The sequence below is a fragment of the Charadrius vociferus genome, unplaced genomic scaffold (assembly GCF_000708025.1).
Source record: "Charadrius vociferus isolate BGI_N301 unplaced genomic scaffold, ASM70802v2 scaffold92, whole genome shotgun sequence".
Classification (NCBI taxonomy): Eukaryota; Metazoa; Chordata; class Aves; order Charadriiformes; family Charadriidae; genus Charadrius; species Charadrius vociferus.
The window spans coordinates 4,569,196-4,588,420 of record NW_009647874.1 but is presented as its reverse complement, the minus strand read 5'-3'; the positions used below and the strand labels follow the sequence as shown (position 1 = coordinate 4,588,420).

Here is a 19,225-nt window from a genome sequence, read left to right as displayed (position 1 = left end):
GTGTGTTACGATTGCTTTTCTCCTCCCACCTATGTTCACATTCTTTTTGTCTATTCTAGAATTTGAGTCAATAAGAACAATAACAGAGTTTTATGTGCACTGTTTCTCCTGAGAGGTTAAATTGATGAAAAAATTAATGACAGCTTCCTCATTCAATTTCCTGTTTAACTTCAGGGATCCACATTTTGTCTATAGAGTACTGAAGAGTTCGGATCCTCTTATCTCTCAAACATACCAACATAGCCTCTAAAACCATGACATCTCAGTGATTGACCTGCAATATATTATTCCCACAACACTGAAGTAAAGTAGGAAAAAACTAATACCTCACTTAACAAATGAGAAACCAAGATACAGGATGTTTACAGACAAGTGTTTAATCTTTCACTAGCTTTGTTTAAATCAGTTTAGTTTAGCTGCTAAAATCTCTAGTGTAAAAATTATATTTATTCAACGGGCATAAGCACATCCTTTAATTTATCTCTAATCAGACAACAATGTTGAGAGGAGATCTCAATAGTATAATTGTATCTATTCAAACTTATATTTTGTTATACTGGTACAACTTTCCCATTGGGCAACATATAAATCACTTACACAAGATGTATGTTTCTGGCAGACCATGTTTTTGAAATAAGGTCTCTACATTCAGGTAATAGCACAATTGTTTCCTCTGATTCATTTACTTAACGATGAATTATGAGTGAAGAGAAAAAGTCCTTCTCCTGTACCTACCATTTGAATTTCTAGAAAGGATACAGAAAATATTTTCCCATATTTCACACACACTGTTAGAAAAAAAAATGCTCGTAGGTATTTGTCTCCTTCAATCAGTAAGAGAACTATGATATCAGATTAGAAAACAATACTTTAAAAACTAATTCCTCTCTATACAAAACCCACACACACTAAATAAGCATATAAAAGAGATTACAAATGTGTTTCAAGTCAAAACAATACACAAACAGGAATCCAGGGAATTACAGTCTCTGTAGTATGGTATCATAAGATAAAGGAAGAATTCTGCTTACAGTAATGGATTTCAGCTTGTCTCACAAGTGGACTTCATACATGTATATACACTCAGTGTATCTATTTACAGACACTCAAGTCTAGTATTAATTAGGGACAAAAAACCAAAGGAGAAAAGAAGGGGCCAAGTGACAAGAAATCAAGAAAGTCTTTTCAGATGTGTGATTTCATATACAATATCTACTACAAATCACACAAATCTCTGCTTTCAGTACCTTCCAATAATTACCCTAAATCATGCCACCCTGTAAACTCTTACTACTATCTCCGATAAGGAACAGAATCTGTGCTCAGTTTTGCATTTACTGGAAAAATACAGTAGCATTTCATAAAAATGAATGTAAGAATGTCATAGATGGAATTTTTGCATACTGTTCAGATACAAAGGAGAAGTGATAGAAATTTTATAAATTTTTGCTTAAAACTTTCCACTGATGAAGACTTTTTTGCATTTTGATTTACACTAATTTAATGTAAATGGCAAGCACTTGGAGTTTTACTATCTTGCATAGTTTTGATACACCTAACAATAGCAAGCACTGCTTGTAAACCGAAATGTACTTACCCATCCCAACAGAAGCAGTGCATTTAGTTTGGGCTTTGATTTCAGTGCGGATAGCATTTGCGAGTTCATCAGGAGTCAGTCTGGTCTCTGTAAGGATTTCAGTGATATCTACTAGTGCTTCATCACAACTGACTGCTTCGATGTTATGAGTATAGCTATCAACACAAAGTAAAGGAGGTGAAACACCAGCAACAGCTCACCATCTGTTAAAACAAATATGTAGCAAATAAAGTCTTCCTTTTGTGGTGGCATTTCCCTGCTTATTTTGCATCACACATCACTAACATATTAAAAATGCTAAACCAGCAAATTACAGTAACATTACTAATGTAGGACTAATTTCAACATGCATCATGATTTTAAAGGAACAGCTGGGGAAGGAGCTGAATACTTAAGTTTTCATTGACAATAACAAATTTTCAGTTTTGTTCAAGTGCCTTTTAAACCAGACAGGAGTTTCTAATTCATGTTACTCCAATAACACATTCTTAAGTTAGTCAAAAAAACTTCTTGGAAGAATCTCACTACTAAGCAGGGATCTACTTCTCATAGTATAATCAGTAAAAAAATTAACAGTAACTCCTTTGAAAGTTAGTTGTTGACTGTTTGCAAGATTTGGCTTCAAGAGAAGAGAATGCTGAGAAGCAGCACAGTGCTCAAAATAACAAAAATACTACAAAAGGAAGATCTCAGATAGGAATGGCTTTATCGAAGCTGAAGAGTAACATGGAGATGAAAATACTAAAATTGAATAATGGCACTCAGTAATGGCAAATAAAAAATGCTTGATAACCTTACCATGAAAGATCATAGAAACAAATAGCACGTTACCTTGCTAATATTTCATATACTGTCCGTGCAACTTCTTTGTACGCATCAAAATCATACGAAACTGCTTGGAGACTTGGACACAACTTTTTTGCTTGGCCAAAAAACATTCCATTCTTTATGCCGACTTGTCTAAAATTAAGTAATAAAAACCTACCAAGTAAACACAGTACCAACTTTTTCACAAATTAATATGGGGTATTTCCAAATAAAGTATTTGTCTTTTCCCACAAAAATGAATTATCAATAAAAAGGAATTGCTGCTAGCAATGTAATAGGTAAGAAAACTGCAAATAGAGTATCTGAATTAGCTGTATAATATTCAGGCATGCAGCATGGACAGACTGCCTTTGGGAACATGCTTAAGACAAAGAAAAAGTCTCCAGAAAGCACTGCTTGCTATCTTTTTTCAAATTAAAACCATATATATACTACAGTGACTAAGGTCTTATATTCCACTGTGCAAGCTTACATAATTATGCTCCCGTACTAAATAAACTCTAATTTTTTAAGATACAAATATAAGCCTGCCTATCCTAGCATGCTTGAGAAAGGTTCCAATGAAGGAATAATTTCTGGAGTATTATTACCATCAGGGAAGAAAATCGTATTTCCATCACTGCTTATAACAAGTTGTTTCATATTCTGAACGTTTTTAAGATATGTTATTGGGGATGCTAAACATAATCTGTGCAAGAAATGGTTTTAAGTTTAGTAACCGTATTTACTGTCTCATTTTAACTAAAACCTTCAGTAACAAAGTGTTCTCAATTCCATAAAAGCAGCATCCATAGGGAAGACCTTGTGTTAAATTCTAACAACTACAACTTTTGAAAACACAAAAAAAATCGTCTCTAGATAAATTTAAAGAAACTGACTTAACAACTGCTATTTTTGGACATTTTGTGCCTATCTGTATGAGATTTTCAAGCAACCTGATAGGTAACTTTTACCTACCTGGCTTCATAACTGCAAGAAGCTATTTCAGCCATGGACAGAACAGTTAGATCAAAGTCGGCTCCATTCACACGTGTGGAATCCGGATGCTCCCAGACTGAGTCGTCCAGCTTATCAGGTACTCTAATTTCTGTTTGGAAAATAATATTTATATTTGGGTTTATTTTATTTTTCTTAAGAATTCAACAGCATGAATGTGAATAAAATAAAAATTATGGATTTTATTCTATATAATTTCTATACTGCTGTTGATGAAGAAATTCTTAATACTATATTGATTCACATCATGGTCCAGAAAAAAGAACGCCCAGAACCCGCCCACATAGTAATCTCTCTCTACAGATAGGTCTGTACATATTACGGAGAAGAATATTAAGCTACAGAAAAATTCTGTTTCTGTTTTCCCCCAAATTACTAGACAGCAGCTTGTTGGTGACTACATACACCATACTGTAAAATAAGACTGATTTCAGTTAGCTTTAATGACAATAATGACCAAACACTTGAGGCTAACTGCTACAACCATATCCTGTAAACAAATGCAAGACATTCAAAAATTTACCAGCTGCTTGGCTGAATAAGAAGACACTTAGCTACACTCCTTTTTATAAAAAGCACAACTACCACCAGAATACAGAAATTAAATTCAGAATGGAAACCCACTTTTATCATACTTACAACCTCTGACTTAAAACTACTTTTCTAATAATCTAGATACCACAAAGTGATTTTTAAGAAGTGAAATAACCAGAATGTTAATTAGCTCAAATTAAAAAACACTAGCTAGAAACTTGTATTTCCTTTAACACTCTTATGGGGATATTAATTGACAGAACTTCTGCTGTTACTTCCAAGTAATTCCCTTACTAGGATACGACAACTTCTTTCAAGTATCACCAAAAATTTATCTTGGATCAAAATGATACAATTATAAATACTGCAGCCCCAGACTTAAAAATGAGACAGACCTTGCCCAATTCTATAGAACTTTACTGCATGCTCTTAGACAAATTTTAAAGAGTCCTCCAGGCCCACTGCGTACTAGGTACTAGAACAAAATTCCATGACACTGAATACTGGAATCAAGTAAAGCATTTTCTATTTCTTTCTATTTGGGTTTTCACAGTATGTAAACCTTGAAAGATACATGCCTGTACTCTAAACATAGATTAGCCCGAAAAAAAATGGCTAGATGCAAAAACTACTATGGCCTCCCAAACTCCCCATCAGAATCAAACCACTGAGGTACCATAAAGACAAAAAGCTTCTATTTACTTAAAATGAAATCCAATACGTATGTTATACTTCTTTTTCATTACTGTAGTCTATTTAATACCATACATCCTTGTAATATAATAAACAGGGAGTTTTCTTCAGAGTGCCACAATGCCTAATTATGTTTCACGGTACTAACAACTTGCACACTGACAATTTGACTGAAAGGAAACATGGTGCTACATGCACTTATCAGACCAGAGAAAGTGTTGCAATGAGTGAGTGGAGACAGCAGGAGTAGAGCCTGACTTGTGAAAAACTGCATTTATTCAGATTTTCTGCTAAATTTGTGCACCTTTTTATGTCTTAAATATGTATGATGAGCTCAGTAAGTTACCTAAGATGTCTGCAACTGAAAATTAGAGCAAAATGATGCCCCAAATAAAGATAAGAATGACAAGAACAATTTCTTTAGTCCATGCCTTCCTGTGCCCTGGCCTGAGATGATGCTGTCATCTTGTCTATCTTCATTGGACTCGTCGACTTTTTCCACATCGCAGCAGAGCAGATCCCCCCATGAGCGGATGGAGTCACTTCATGTGAAATTCAGGGCAATGCAGAACACATTGTCCTCAATGGAAGGCAAGGTAGAGAACCTCTCATCAAAAGCTGGGAAACTAGACAGGCACATGGTGAATGTGGAGCAACGGATGGAGAAATCAGAGGCCAGGACCCAAGTCTGTGAAAAAGAAATCGCTGAGAATAAATCTGTGACTAATATGATGGTTAAAATCTGCTGCTCTTTAGAATGAAAAAAGGGAGATACTAGGGTTGAGGGAAAGGAAGCCTAGAAAACATTCACATCTTGGGCATCCTGGCCATGGAAAAGAGACCCCAAACTATGAATCCCGATTAACATACGTTAATCTTCTATCTTTAGAACATGAATGTTAAAGATGGTATGTATGTAAAGAAGTAATTTCTACTACCCAGAAAGGCTATCTCCAACTTGGAGATTTAGGGTGAGAATGATAGCAAGTTTTTAAATTTAAAAGTTACACATTTTTGGATGAATTCAAACAAGAAAAAGAATGCATTTCATAAAAGAGTCAAGATTCTATTGACACTAGATATTTGCCTAGCAATGCTGATGAAAGGCAAGAATCAGTATCACTAAAGAAGTAATTTGCAAAAAAAGAAGTAGCTGAAGCAGCAGAATTCAGTATTTGGTCAAAAGTGACTCATAACGGTTTGGTTTTGTTTATTTTTGGTTTGTTTTTTAATTTGGAACATTTTTTCTAATAAGCAAGACCTGGAGAAGGCAAAATCAGAGAACAGCCTGGAAAGCATGAAGCATCAAAAAATGAAGTGGGTTCCACGTTGCGGCATGGATGTAAAAATATGCTCATGTTCAAAGCTGGTCCCAACTACCTTTTTATTTAATTTATATAACACATCCCCAAACAGAATTGTGTATGTTTAACAGCATAATTGAGCATTCTGTATTTTTGATATTTTAGAAAAAGGGCTTTTCCATGTGACATGTGCCTACTGGACCATGTTTACCTATGGCATGGCACAATTAAACATATGCTGTGAAGTGTTTCACATGCACTTTCTAAGATACTGTGATGTTAGAAAAGCCTAACCTGCAATTCCATCTTTTCATCTAAGACCATAACTAACTGTAATTTCTTTCCCCAAAAGGAAGACAAGCCATGTATTTATGAGAATGCAAGCAGAAACAACAGGTTGCATTTTTTGTTGACAAAAACGTACGTGGAGATAAAAATTAATAAAGAGACTAAAAAAATATTATGAACTGCAGCTAATGAGATAGAGACTATAAAAAGAGTGTTAGGAAAAAATCCGTGCACCAAAACAATAGGTTGCACAATCAGACTAAGTATCAAGAAAGAAAGAGCTAGCTGCCTGCCTGCATGCAAGCCAGTGAGACTGGATGCTGAAGTTAAAGAAATGAATGTGTAGATATCCAGAAAAAGCTGCTGCAGTAAGAAACTGAATTCATTATACAATAAAGCTGAAATCTGCTGTACCCTTAAGCAATAAATATAGTAGAAGAGATACTAATGAATTTGTGAATCACAAAGAACATGCTAGATATCAGCTAAACTTAACTGCCTCACTCTCCAAACATCACTTGATTGTATGAAGTCCCACCCTTATCTAGTGTAAGGTCCTAATAAAAGCTATGAAGTCACTGAGTAAAACTGTACAATAATTAGTTCATACACAAGCTATACTACAGAAAACCCAACTCCATAAAAAACACAGCTATCCTTGTAATGCACTTACACATGGCATTGCAAACAACACAGCAGAAGCTAAGTCTGGAGCATCCTGAAAAGTCCTTAAAAAGTTAAAGGCCAATGGGTTTCACAAACATATATTCTATCTCAGTTTTGAAGTGTTCTTAAACTACAGCAAAAAAAACAGATAAAATGGCAACACTTCCTGTGATTGGTAGAACTTAAAGGTTTGTTGTTTTTTTGTTTTTTTTTTTTTTTTTAAGTACTAACATTTCAGAGACAACCATGGAAGAATAACCTGTTTTTTTCTACCTCTTGTATCTCGCTGAGGTCTAAACTTTACAACAATAGTACCTGCTACCACAACGTTGGTAAAAAGTGCATATACAAGGGACAAAGGAGAAACTCAACTTCCAAATCTAAACGGAAATTAAAAAGCAGCTGTGCCTTGGATATGCACTTTTTACCATCCTTGTGCTAAAAACTAAGTTTCAAGCTGATTAAGCAGACTGTTGGAGAAAAAAAAGAAAAACAATTTGCCAATGTTTAGCAATATACTTTCTTGTATTAAATGCAGATCAGGCAGTATAATAATAATAATAATAATAATAATAAAAAAAATTGGTAATAAAAGTAGGTTTTGTTTACATTAGTATATAACTTCTTGAGAATGCAGAAAGTAACAAATTTCTAAATTAATGAAGGCAAGTAAGGAATTCTCAAACTACAACAGATGCCCTAGTTTTCAGGAAACAAAGTACTGGAGAGATGGAACTCCTGGAAGTTGTACAGACTTTCCAGAAACCTAATATGCTCTGAGGACCACCCAAATTAACTCACTGTACACAGATATTGTACACATGCAATTCAAAAGCCAACTTCGAACAATCAATTTCTTCCTGGCCATGTGCTGTCATTTTATCATAAAAAAATGTTAGTAGCCTTTTAAAATTTATTTTGTACCTTCTTCTCTATAATAGAACTTACTCAGAATGAAGTGATCCCAGACAATCTGTATTTATTTCTTACTTTAAAAAAATTACTTAACATTGTATCTTATACTCAACCTCAATGAAAGTGAGTAAAAGCTAAAACTACTCTAAAATAATTGACCTGTACTGAGCAAAGCTAACTAACAAGAAGTTACAGTGGCATGTTATTACGGAGGCCACAGAGCACTGTGTTGTCCAAAGATACTTCTTTTCTGAAATTCCCCACGTGAAAAAAACAAATTTATCCACCGTGCACTTTATTAGTAATTAGTAATTAGGTAAAAGTGTTCAATAACAAAAGTTAAAAACATACAGACAAACAAACAGACAGATATATCTGTACCTGCTTTGCCATTCAATAGCTTATTCTGGTAATATTGCTGTTCAAGCTGGGGGTTTGCACCAGGGCGCAGTGGTGCCTTTCCTGCACCTCTGTTACTAGTAACAGCTACTGGTTTTCCTGTGGAGAAGAAATGCATGTATTTATAAGTCAACATCTATAATAGCCTACATTTTAATAATAGCTCAACTAGGGTAAGATCATAAAGATGTCTGCTTTAGTTTTTTATAATTTCTTTCAAGCTTACACACTCTTCCAGCATTAAGAAGGAAACAGCTATGAAAGTGACTTTGCATTGTGACTATGAATTTGCTGTCTTAATTGCAGTCACGTGTAAATAAGAAAAGCTTTTAAACATAGAAAATACAGCCATACTAGTTTGTCTTTAATAACAAGCATAAATGGAAGCTGTGAAACTTCACCGATGCTCTAATCATTCATTAGTTTAAGACACAGCAAACACTGTACTGATTTTAAATACTTTACCTTGTTTATTAACTTAAGTAAACTAGAAGAGTATACACATACCAACACACTCAGTTCCACTTGTTCAATTAACTGTACAAAATCAAATCTTTAGTAAACTTCTGACTTTTTAGTAATATCAACACCTCCGTAATTTTTCTACAGGAAGCTAATTTATGCACTGAAAGTTCTGGCAGAGTTCTGCAGAACAGAAAATATATTTGCAGAAAAGTCTTAGGTTTTTTATATTCTAGTAATGGAATTTGAAACTTGGCAGGAAATAAGGTTTTAAAGACCCAAACATACCAGCAGTATCTTTGATATAGTTGCTCCTGCCTTTGGACAGAAGAGAGCAAAGGAATTGTATATACAGCTCACTCTTCTTTTCCAAGGTCTACGATAGCTGGGTGTCAGATGGTCACCACTGCATCAAGTCTTCAGACTTGTGCATCACCAGAGTTCAGTGTTTGCACAGAACAATTAGTATCTCCATTTCTGAATGGCACAATTGTAAAAAAAAAAAACCACCAGAAGTTGCCAAGGAGCTCCACTAACTCTTCCTGTGCCCTAAGGATGATGACACAACTCAGACTTCTAAATACCAACTGAATTGTTCATCCTCCAGGTCTTACAATACTTCTGGTGTACGTGCTTAGATAGAAAGGAAAGAGAAGCAAATTTTCCTTAAAAAAGATGAATCAGGCAAAGAGACAATTAATTCTCAGCCTTAACCTTTCCAGTTTTCTAGTTAAACAAATCTCTGTACATTATTTCAAGAAGTTTATTAGGATACCCCATTCCTTTTTTTTTTCCTTAGCAAAGAATGACCAAAACCTACTTTTGGTACAAGCAGAATTTGATCTCCAATTTCTAATACGGTAGATTTAAGTCTCAATAAAATAGGTACAATGTTATGGAGAATGGTTACTCCAGATTTTAATTCTCTCTTCTTACTTTAGATACTGAAAGGAGACAACAAGGAGAATTCCAGTTTTTTCTTCCACTTGCTTTTGTATTTTGAGAAAGTAAGCAGGAATATGCAAGTTGCATGGTCTATCAAAAGATGCCAGGAAACAAAAGATTAACATGCAAAGTTCATTTTGTAAAGTGTGCAAGGTTGTTTTTTGTTGGTTGTTTTGTGGTGTTTTTTTTTTAAAGGCTTAACTGAGAAACTGTAACATGTAGAATTAAACACTGACCTTTGAGATCTGGTCTATTTCGGATAGCCACAGACACAAAGAAGCAATCCATATCCAGGTGCATTATACAGCTCTGTGGCTTGGCTGAGCTCGCAACAGACACATTACCTAGTATGAAGATACACCAACAGAAAACTTGAACCCTAATTTATACACTTTGGTAGTGGTGACAGTAGTCATCAAGGACTATTATTAAGTTTTTACCACCTTAAATTAATTATAAAGATTTTTGTTTCTTCTCACCAAGAAGATACTCACATTTACAAAATTCTCAGAGAAATGTGAATGTAAACAGTAGACAAACAGCCTGAACAATGCATCAACCTTAAGTTTCTATTTTATTTTCTCATAATTAACACCTTCTACCTAACAAGTTCCCTCAACCCAAGGAGATTAATGCATGTTGTGGGAACTGGATCTTAATTTCGCTGTGTTAACACTGCATCTGGAACAGAGAACTTTAATCCTTTTTTGTTCATCAATCAAAGGACGGTTAAAAAAAAAAAAAAAGTTTAGCTGCACTAAGAGCTACCATTAATTTTTCATGAAACACCATTTAAACCTCCCGTGCAGTTGGGAGCAAACATTAAGCAAAGATGAGCAAGACAGCTCCAGACTGAAAAACTTACATGCCTAAAGCACTAGAAATACTTGTGTCAAGTATTCTAGAAGCTCAAGTCTGCATGTCTATGCTGCTGACCTAGCAGAGGAGGCTATATCCACAAAAAAAAACCCCAAAAAAAGAATCTTAACAGTGAAAAAATACTTCAATACATCAAGTGAATTGTTCTGCTTAACATCTGAGTTAATTGCAGAGTAATCAGAAAAATCTTTCTCTGTTTTTAAAATTTTACTGTTTAGACTCATTCTTTGAAAGACTGTCTTCTAAAGGGCATATTTACAAATCAAGTGACCAAGTTAACACTTAAGCTGCTACTACTTGTCAACAGAAACATAGTTGTTAACTATTTGAATACTCTAGGCCAAATCAAAGAGAAAAAAATTAGCTTATACCGTATTTTGACTAAAAAATAAAAAAACACATTAAGGTAGTTTGTAAGCTAACAAGTTTTATAACTGGGGTGTTCTAGCACAAACACAGAATCAGTTATTTTATTTATCTAACAATAAACTTTTAAGATGTGGTAGTTTATCATCAAGCATATTTTCATACGATTACAAGTGAATATTTTTACAGCACAACAGTCAGAATCTCTTTGATGGTACAGAGCTAGCCTTTTAATTGAATAAGACCGTAAATGAGAGATTCTAAAGATGCAAAGTACTTAATCTATACTTATAACACACTGCATCTCATGAATTACACATTTTTTCATTTTGGCCCTTGATGTAATGACACAAAACAGCTCTCTTCTGTCACACGCTAGGTTCAAAAGTCTCATATGACACTGCTATCCATTTAAACAGCTCCAGAGTATATAAAACTCTTACTAACAAAAAAAAAATTTAGATCTTAGTTCAATTTCAAATGTTACTCATCTTTTAAGTTTTCACACTGAACTATAAGCACCAAAGTTTTTTCTTCTTTTTTTTCTCTTTAGATTTTCACAGAGCAACTACAGACTTGTGTATTTAAATATATAGTATTTTTTTCCCTTGATCAATCCACATATCTTGGTAAAGTCAGGAATATTATTTCTACAAGGAGGAATTGAATATAGACCAGAGTATCACATTAAGTCACATTTTAAGTTAAAAAACCCAAACAAACAAACCCAAAAGCAGTTGGATCCTTTAGTTTTCAGTGCATCGAAGTCACCAAGCTTTTCCAGATAGCCTGACTGTAATGTGAATACTGAATACTACCCTACTTAGTCTCAGTTAGACATTTAATGTACAAAGAAAGATATAAGGCATCTTCTCAACATAAACCTTCTTAAACAAGTATCTACCTGTGTCAGTTTTAAGTGCAGACCTGCCTGCTTTCCATTTTTTTAATTTTTCCCTTCCTGGAAAGACACCGCTGTTTTTTCTCTGCAGACTGTTGACAAACTCTGTCAATTCACACTTCCACGTTGATATATGATGCAGTCTTGAACGTGAATAAAAGTCAGAAATAAAACTACAATCTGAAGGTTTGGACACAGGTAAGGAAGCTGCTTTGCTAGGAGGAGTAGGTACAGAAGTGCTTTTTGTGCTTGAAGGCCCCTGAACAGTGGAGTGGTGAGCACCATTTATTTTAGCATTACTGTGCAAAGATGAAGATGAGGATGAGTTATTCATAGTCCTATGTGGATTCCAAGAAAAGTCTGTACTTTTGTTGCTTTTCTGCAACTGCTGCGTTGTGCAGTCTCTAAAGTCAACCATGCCTTTTTCAGTCTTCCCGTCCTCCTGCACAGGGCCTGGAGAGAACCTACTTGCGACACCGTTGCCGGAGGGCACCAAGCAATCCTGTGTCTTTAAGGCACTGGTAGAAGTGTGTGTGTGTCCATTAAAAATGGCAGTGCTGTCTTTGTGAGACTGAATCCCATTTTGTTTCCGTCCGGGAAGGATCTGCTCCAGCTCCGTAAATCCAAAATCGTCACTTTCTTCTTCCTCTTCTTCATTCCAGCTACTTATTCCATTAGGTGTGATCTCATTTTCCATCTCACACTTTTTAATATGATTTCTGAAACAGATATGATTATTTAATACCGTATCTTTTATAGAAAGGCATATTTACAGGTCATTTCAAGTGCTAAGTATTTATCTTTCTAATTGTTATCAGTATATACTTGAGTAGTTTTTACATTCTCAAGACAATTATCTCAAACTCTAAGCCACGTCCTCTCAATGTCACAAAATATTGTATTGCTGTACAAAAGATTTCACAGAGTTGGTGTATTACTAACGCAGCACTATCAGAAGTTTACATGGGAGCGACCAAAATCATGCTCACATTAGAAAAGCTGTTTCTAAGGTCTTTAATTTGACCAGCAGTCTCCAATTGAATTACAGTAACTATTCATTTGTTAACAGAACTGTACTACCATGGCAGCCTGAATAGTGCAGAAATATGCATACCATCAGAAGGAGTTATCTTTTTATCAAGAGAGATCATTTTCCTTATCTTGTTACAAACAAACAAATAAACAAATAAACAAAAAAAGAAAAAAATAAAGTATAGGTAGAAAACTTCTATTTTTTAGGAAATTATTTTAGATTAATGTGTTAGATTTATTTAAACTCAAGGAAAAATCTACTCAAGCTCTATAAATCAAACATATTCTTAGCTTTTGACAAAAACCCAAACAAACTACTTTTCATCTTTTAAGAATATAAAACAAAGTATTCTGCCACAAGTGCACTGGCAGTTTACATTTACTCTGACAGTGTAGAGGCAAAGTTTTCATTCAAAAAATTAACTCTGTAACAAGCCCTAAGTGGCATTTGGAATTGAAACCAAAGCCTTCAAGAGTTGTGCATACTCTTGATCCGTTGAAAGAAAACAACCATCACTCCCAACTCCCACAGCTAGCAATTTAACTACACAATAAAAAGTGGGAAATAATTAGCTATCCAGTACACCAGTGAAACCAGAAATCCAATTAACTGTGACAATGATTTGGTTTATCACAATCATAAGTTATATTAAACATAGTATTTTTGAGGAGTTGCACGGTTTAAAGTTGTATATCCAGTAGTACATACTTATTATCATTGATAGGGCAGGCTTTTAAACTCACGCTTTCCAGACTAAATTGGTATTTTTGGAAGTCTGAATACACTTCTCATTTAAAAAACATTAACAATGCAATAATAAGAGGTGATGGTGATGGTCTCACTCGTCGTTTAAAATACAGGTAAGAAATATTGCTTAGGATATTCATTTGGTAGCACTGGTTTTCTTTTTCCTAAATATAGACAAATCCCACTCATGTGGTAAAGTCTCCTCAGCATTATGCAGAACTCGATTTTAAGTAAATCAGTGGACTGTGGAAGAACACAGATCACCATTACAAATCAGAAAGTATAGTACAGTGTCCTGGGCCCTGTTTCAGCAACAGTGTTGGACCAGATGACCTCCAGAGGTCTCTTCCAACCTCAATTCTATAATTTTATGACTCTTGCCTCTAAACAACAAACATGTGCTTCTGAAAAAGATGCAGGAACCCTCTTAAAAAAATCTACAGTTCAAGTGGAAAGTTTCTTTCTAAATTCCCATTCCTCTGCCACTTAAAGAGTTTTGCTGATGCTTTCTCTTCTATTCCCTTCTCAAGTTCTTTTAGGATAATTTTTCATATTGCAGTTGGATTTTTTTAATCTGTCCTCCCTCTCAAGTGTAACTTAAACCTTAGTGTTAGCATACATAAGGTATGCTGGGACTTTTTTTTTTTAATAAAGAAGCTAAAGAAAGAACTTAACAACATGCATTTGCATTTGTCCCTAGGCACCTTTAGCAAAAGTAAGCAAATCATACCAGCTTTTTGTTTTTGAAATAAAGACCTATTTTTCAGTGTCACTAGTCAGAATTCTTTAATATATGCCTCTTGCGTCCATACAGATATGCTGCATCCTAGGACTCCTAAGTCATGTTATCACACAAAGTGTGGTCCAAAGACTAGAGACAAGGCTTGGAGTCAAGGTAACTGCAGTTCTGTCCTTAACTATTTATATATCTATAACTTATTTTTAAATTTCAGTGCCCCAGGGCTTCTCTTTCATAAAGCTGAAATTAATTTTAAAAAAGCTATATAGTTATAGATGTGAACCCATTAAGGGTGAATGATTAACATCTGCATTGCAAGATCAGAAACACTTACACCCTGTTGAGATCTTTAGCTATATTGCTTGGACCTGGCATGGCATCTTCAGGTTTGCATATGCTATTAAAGTTGAGACCTTTTTGAACGCTTGACTGCTTGGTGTAAAGCTGATACGGAATGTGCGAGAGGAGACGTCCAGCTTTAATGCTGAAATAAAAAAAAGGAATAGGTTACTACTTCAGACATTAAAAAAAGCCCCAACCTATGCTAAAAAACACCTCATGTACAATAAACTATTACTCTGGTCATTAACTTTTGCTGTTCTGCTATATGTACTTGCAGTCCCTTTCCCACAACTAACTGGATTGATCTGAAAAGTAACTTGTGATGTGGTGACTGGTACTACAAAACATATTTGCACAGTTGTGTTGGTCAGTTGTCTACATCCATTTCTCTTCTCCAACTGAGACACACAGAACCCAAAACAAAATAAACAATACCCAGTAAAAAAAAAAAAAGATGAGTGGTCCAGGTTATCGTAACTGAACAATGCTAACTGAGCTCTTTAACTTGGAACAATGCAAATGCACGTGTTCCAAGCAAATTTTGGGTAGAATTTGAAGGAGGTTAGCTAGGACATGGCTCACTATTAAAGGGAAATTACTTTTTCTGTTCCAAAAGGATAATTACTCCTTCTTGTAAGAAAACTGACTGAAGAAAGCTAGACAGAAGAATAATTTCCAAATAGACCTTCCATAAATATCTACCACAATCATTCTAGCTCTGTCCTATGTGTTCTACTGTATCTCCTTCTTTTTCTTCTTCCACTGAAACTGCATTATACGTCCATAACTGCTAAATTCCTTAGGGAAGTCGTGGAGTTTGAAGTGGAATCCTCTCAAAAATACACCACAGCACGATTTCATCTCTCCACCCCAACACCTGTTGTTGGCAGCAGAGATAACAGCCTTCCCAGCCCATACTTCACCACTTTTTCCTATACAGCTCTTCATATTGTGCACTGGGTCAGAGATGCTGAAACTTCTTACAGCAGAGGAACCTCTCTCATATCAAAGAAGCTTAGTATTAGCATTCAGTTTTGAAGACACAACTGGATTCAGAGTTTTAAAGAAAATTTAGCTGAATGACAGATACTGTTTTTCTGTTTTTCAACACCTGAGTGCTTTCTCTTGGAGATGTGCTTTTTAACTAGCTCAAATCTGTACTATTGTCAAGGGAGCAGCACAGTGGAACAAAAGCCCTTAGGAGCTTTCTTGCTGCAATTAGAGAAGAATATAGTGGGAGATCGCATTTCCCAATTAGATAAATTAAAACTAGTTAGGCATATACATAGAGACCTGATAAGGTTTCTATGGGAATGGGACAGTAAAAACAGCCCTAAAAATATATCAATCAAAAACTGTTTGATACATGAATATATAGCATTCATAAAGGAACATCCTTTACATTAAACATCGCCAGAGTTAAAAATACACATGGTAAGAATTCCAAAGCTTACTTGTACAGAAAGTGGTGATGCAGCAACTAAGCTTTTACAATGCATAGTTAAGACTGTTTCTCATATCACCGTGTGAACCTGGGTGGTTATTTGAAAACCATTATCGCAATTTCAAGATGATAAAACCCAACATTTATTGAAGAACTTGATCATGCTAAGATTTTAGCTACTGGAGTACCTGCATTACTAGATCAATACACAGTTGGTTTGGTTTTTTTAAACTATATTAAGACGAGTGAATTGAGCTGCTGTTTATGCATCCCATTTACAACTAGGATTTCATAGAATCATACAGTAAATTAGGTTGGAAAGGACCTCTGGAGGTCTCTAGTCCAAACACTACTCAAAGCAGGGTTATCTTTAAAGTTAGATCAGGTTGCCCAGGGCTGAGTCCACCCAAACTTTGAGTATCTCCAAGGGCAAAGATTCCACAGCCTTTCTATGCACCTGTTCCACTGCTTAGTCTCTTTCACTGTGAAAAGTCTTTTCCTTATACTCAGTCAAAATTTTCTTTGCTGCAACTTGCAACTATTGCCTCTTGTCGTCTTGCTGTGCATCTCGAAGAAAAATCTGGCTCCATGTTCCCTGTAACCTCCATATAAGGTAACAAAAGACAACAATTAGATCCCCTCCTAGTCTTTTCTTCAAGCAGAACAAAAACAGCTTCCTCAGCCTCACACATATCACATGTTCGAGGCCCCTATTCATGTTGGTGGTTCTCCTCTGAACTCACTCCAGTTTGTCAGTATCTTTCTTGTATTGAGAAGCCTGAAATCAGACACAGAACTCAAGATGTAGCTTCAGAAGTGCTGAACAGATTGGAATAATCACTTCCCTTGACCTGCTGGATACGTTCTTGCTAATGCAACCCAGTATGTTGTTAGTCTTTATCTCCACAAGGGCACAACTGCTACTCCATGGTCAACTTGTAGTCCACCAGGACCTTCAAGTCCTTCTCTACAAGGTCGTGTCCTAGCCAGTGAGTCCCTAGCCTGTCTGGTTACATGGAATTAATTCTGTCCCACGTGCAGGACTCTGCATTTGACTGTTGAATTTCATGAAGTTTCTGTCATCTCATTCCTCCACTTTGTTGAGAATCTCCAAAGGGCAGCCCTGCCCTTTGATGAGGGTACACCAACTGTTCCCTTCTATTTGCTGTCATCCACAAACTTGCTGAAGGTACTTTCCATTGCATCACCAATGTCCACATTGTTAACAAAGACATTAAACTGCATCTGCTCCAGGATCGACCCTTCAGAAATGCCACTTATAACCACTTGCTAGTTCGACGCTGAACTGTTGATCACTACTGTCTGAGCCAGGCAGTTGAGCTAGTTCTTCACCCAGCTAGCAGCCCACTATCCAATCCACATCTCCCCAATCTGACTAAAAGAATGCAATGGGGCACTGTGTCAAAAGCCCTACTGCAGTCAAAGCAAATGATATCTACTGTTCTCCTGTTGGCCAGTCATCTCACCATAAAAGAGAACCAGGCTGGTCAGGCACGATTTGCCACCCTAGATACAGCTTCCAGGAAGGTATCTTCATAGTCTTCAGGGACTGTGGTGAAGCTGATCATAATGCAGTTCCCTGGATCCTTCTTCTTTCCCTTTCTGAAGACAGGTATGACATTTGCCTTTTATCCAGTCTTCTGGAAAATCTCATCTGATTTCAATAAATTCTCAAAGATGATGGAGAGTGGTGTAGCACTGATATCAGCCAGCTTCTTCAGCTCCCTTAGATGCATTCTATCTGGTTGGAGAGCTGTGTATGTCATGTTTCCTGAGGTGAACCATAATTTACGGTTCCTATACCTTTGTTAGCATTTCTTTTTTCCAAACTCTGTCACTAGGCACGCAGGCCTTCAAGGCATGAAAGTAGGTTTTGCCACTAAACACTGAAGAAAAGGCAGTATTGAGTACCTCAACTTTTTCCATATTCTTTGTCATGAGGTTGCCCCACCATTCAACAGCAAGCCTGCTTCACTTGCTTCCAGTATAGCTACATAAGCCATCTCCTTCCCCTTCACTGCTTTGCTAGTTTCAAAGAAAAAGCTGCCGTGTTAAAATAACGTGGCATCTCCTCTGAAAGCTGTACTGTTTTATGACTAGTAGCTTTTATTTATTCAAGTATTTTACATTCTGGATCCTCATCAAAATAAGGAATCCACAAATTCTACTGGTAGCTTGTTTTAGTGGCTAGTTATCCTCAATCTCTGAAAAGCGATTCTATTACAAACGCCAAAGAATATTTCTTAAAAGAATATGCAAATCTGAAAGTCAAGCTCTCAGATCAGGTTATATCAAAATTTAAACCACTTAAGCAACCTTAATTTGGCTTCCATTGGACATTGCACAACAGCCTTTCCAAGCTATGTAATTGTGTGGTGTATTTTTCAAATAAAGGAAGAAAGATTTAGAAAGGAGGTCTGCCTGCAAGTCTCTCCTTCATTTGTTGCTGGAACTGAGAGGTAGCAAAAACACACAACAACAGGAGTGCAGACAGAATGATTTTGTCACTAAAGCAACCACACATTTCTCTGCAATACTGGATTTCGCAACTACTGTTACCACAGGATCTCTATGTGATGCTAATGAACCCGAAATCCTGGAGCTACTTGCATTTAACAACAGGTTTATGAGGGTCTGATTTTAGACCATAGTTCAGAACGCTCACAGTTCAGAATATGCAAAGCTTTTAATGCAGCAACAAACTTCAACATATGCCTTACCATCCTTGTATAGGTAACGGAAAAAATCTTATCTTACATAGTTCACGTGGTGTATTCCAAATTATTGAAATTTTTGGTGTTTTACCTTAGTGTCTTTTTGGTGTCTCTCAAACAAAAAATGAAAATAATAGCCATTGTAATAAGTGCTGTGCTAAGTTCATTAATCATTGGAAAATGGACAGATGCTATAGTAATAAGGACCAGTAAAAGACAGGAATTAATTATTCAGTCCATTATCAGCAAAGAATTCAAGTCATATGCAGTAAGGAAGGAACAGGGTTATAGTGACAAGAAGCAAAAAATAAGACACTGAATTAGCAATTTGCAACCTGAATTCAATCTTTTCTGTAAAGAGAATGTGGCAGGTACCATAGCAAAAAAAGATAGCATGTGATCATGTAATTAA

The 19,225-nt window shown here is 35.8% G+C and overlaps 1 protein-coding gene across 2 annotated transcripts in view; it reads right to left on the bottom strand.

The window, feature by feature from the left end:
• The window catches only part of REV1 (REV1, polymerase (DNA directed)), a 48,411-nt gene that overhangs the window by 24,784 nt on the left and 4,402 nt on the right, over positions 1-19,225 (bottom strand). The window contains exons 4-10 of one of the 2 annotated variants that reach the window (XM_009883084.1): positions 14,627-14,776; positions 11,777-12,492; positions 9,864-9,971; positions 8,203-8,319; positions 3,383-3,512; positions 2,429-2,557; positions 1,598-1,752 (exon numbers count right to left, since the gene is read on the bottom strand). In XM_009883084.1, coding sequence (XP_009881386.1) covers positions 1,598-1,752; positions 2,429-2,557; positions 3,383-3,512; positions 8,203-8,319; positions 9,864-9,971; positions 11,777-12,492; positions 14,627-14,776 — 1,505 coding nt within the window. The remainder of the gene's footprint in view (positions 1-1,597; positions 1,753-2,428; positions 2,558-3,382; positions 3,513-8,202; positions 8,320-9,863; positions 9,972-11,776; positions 12,493-14,626; positions 14,777-19,225) is intronic. The other variant, XM_009883085.1, reaches the window with a different exon arrangement.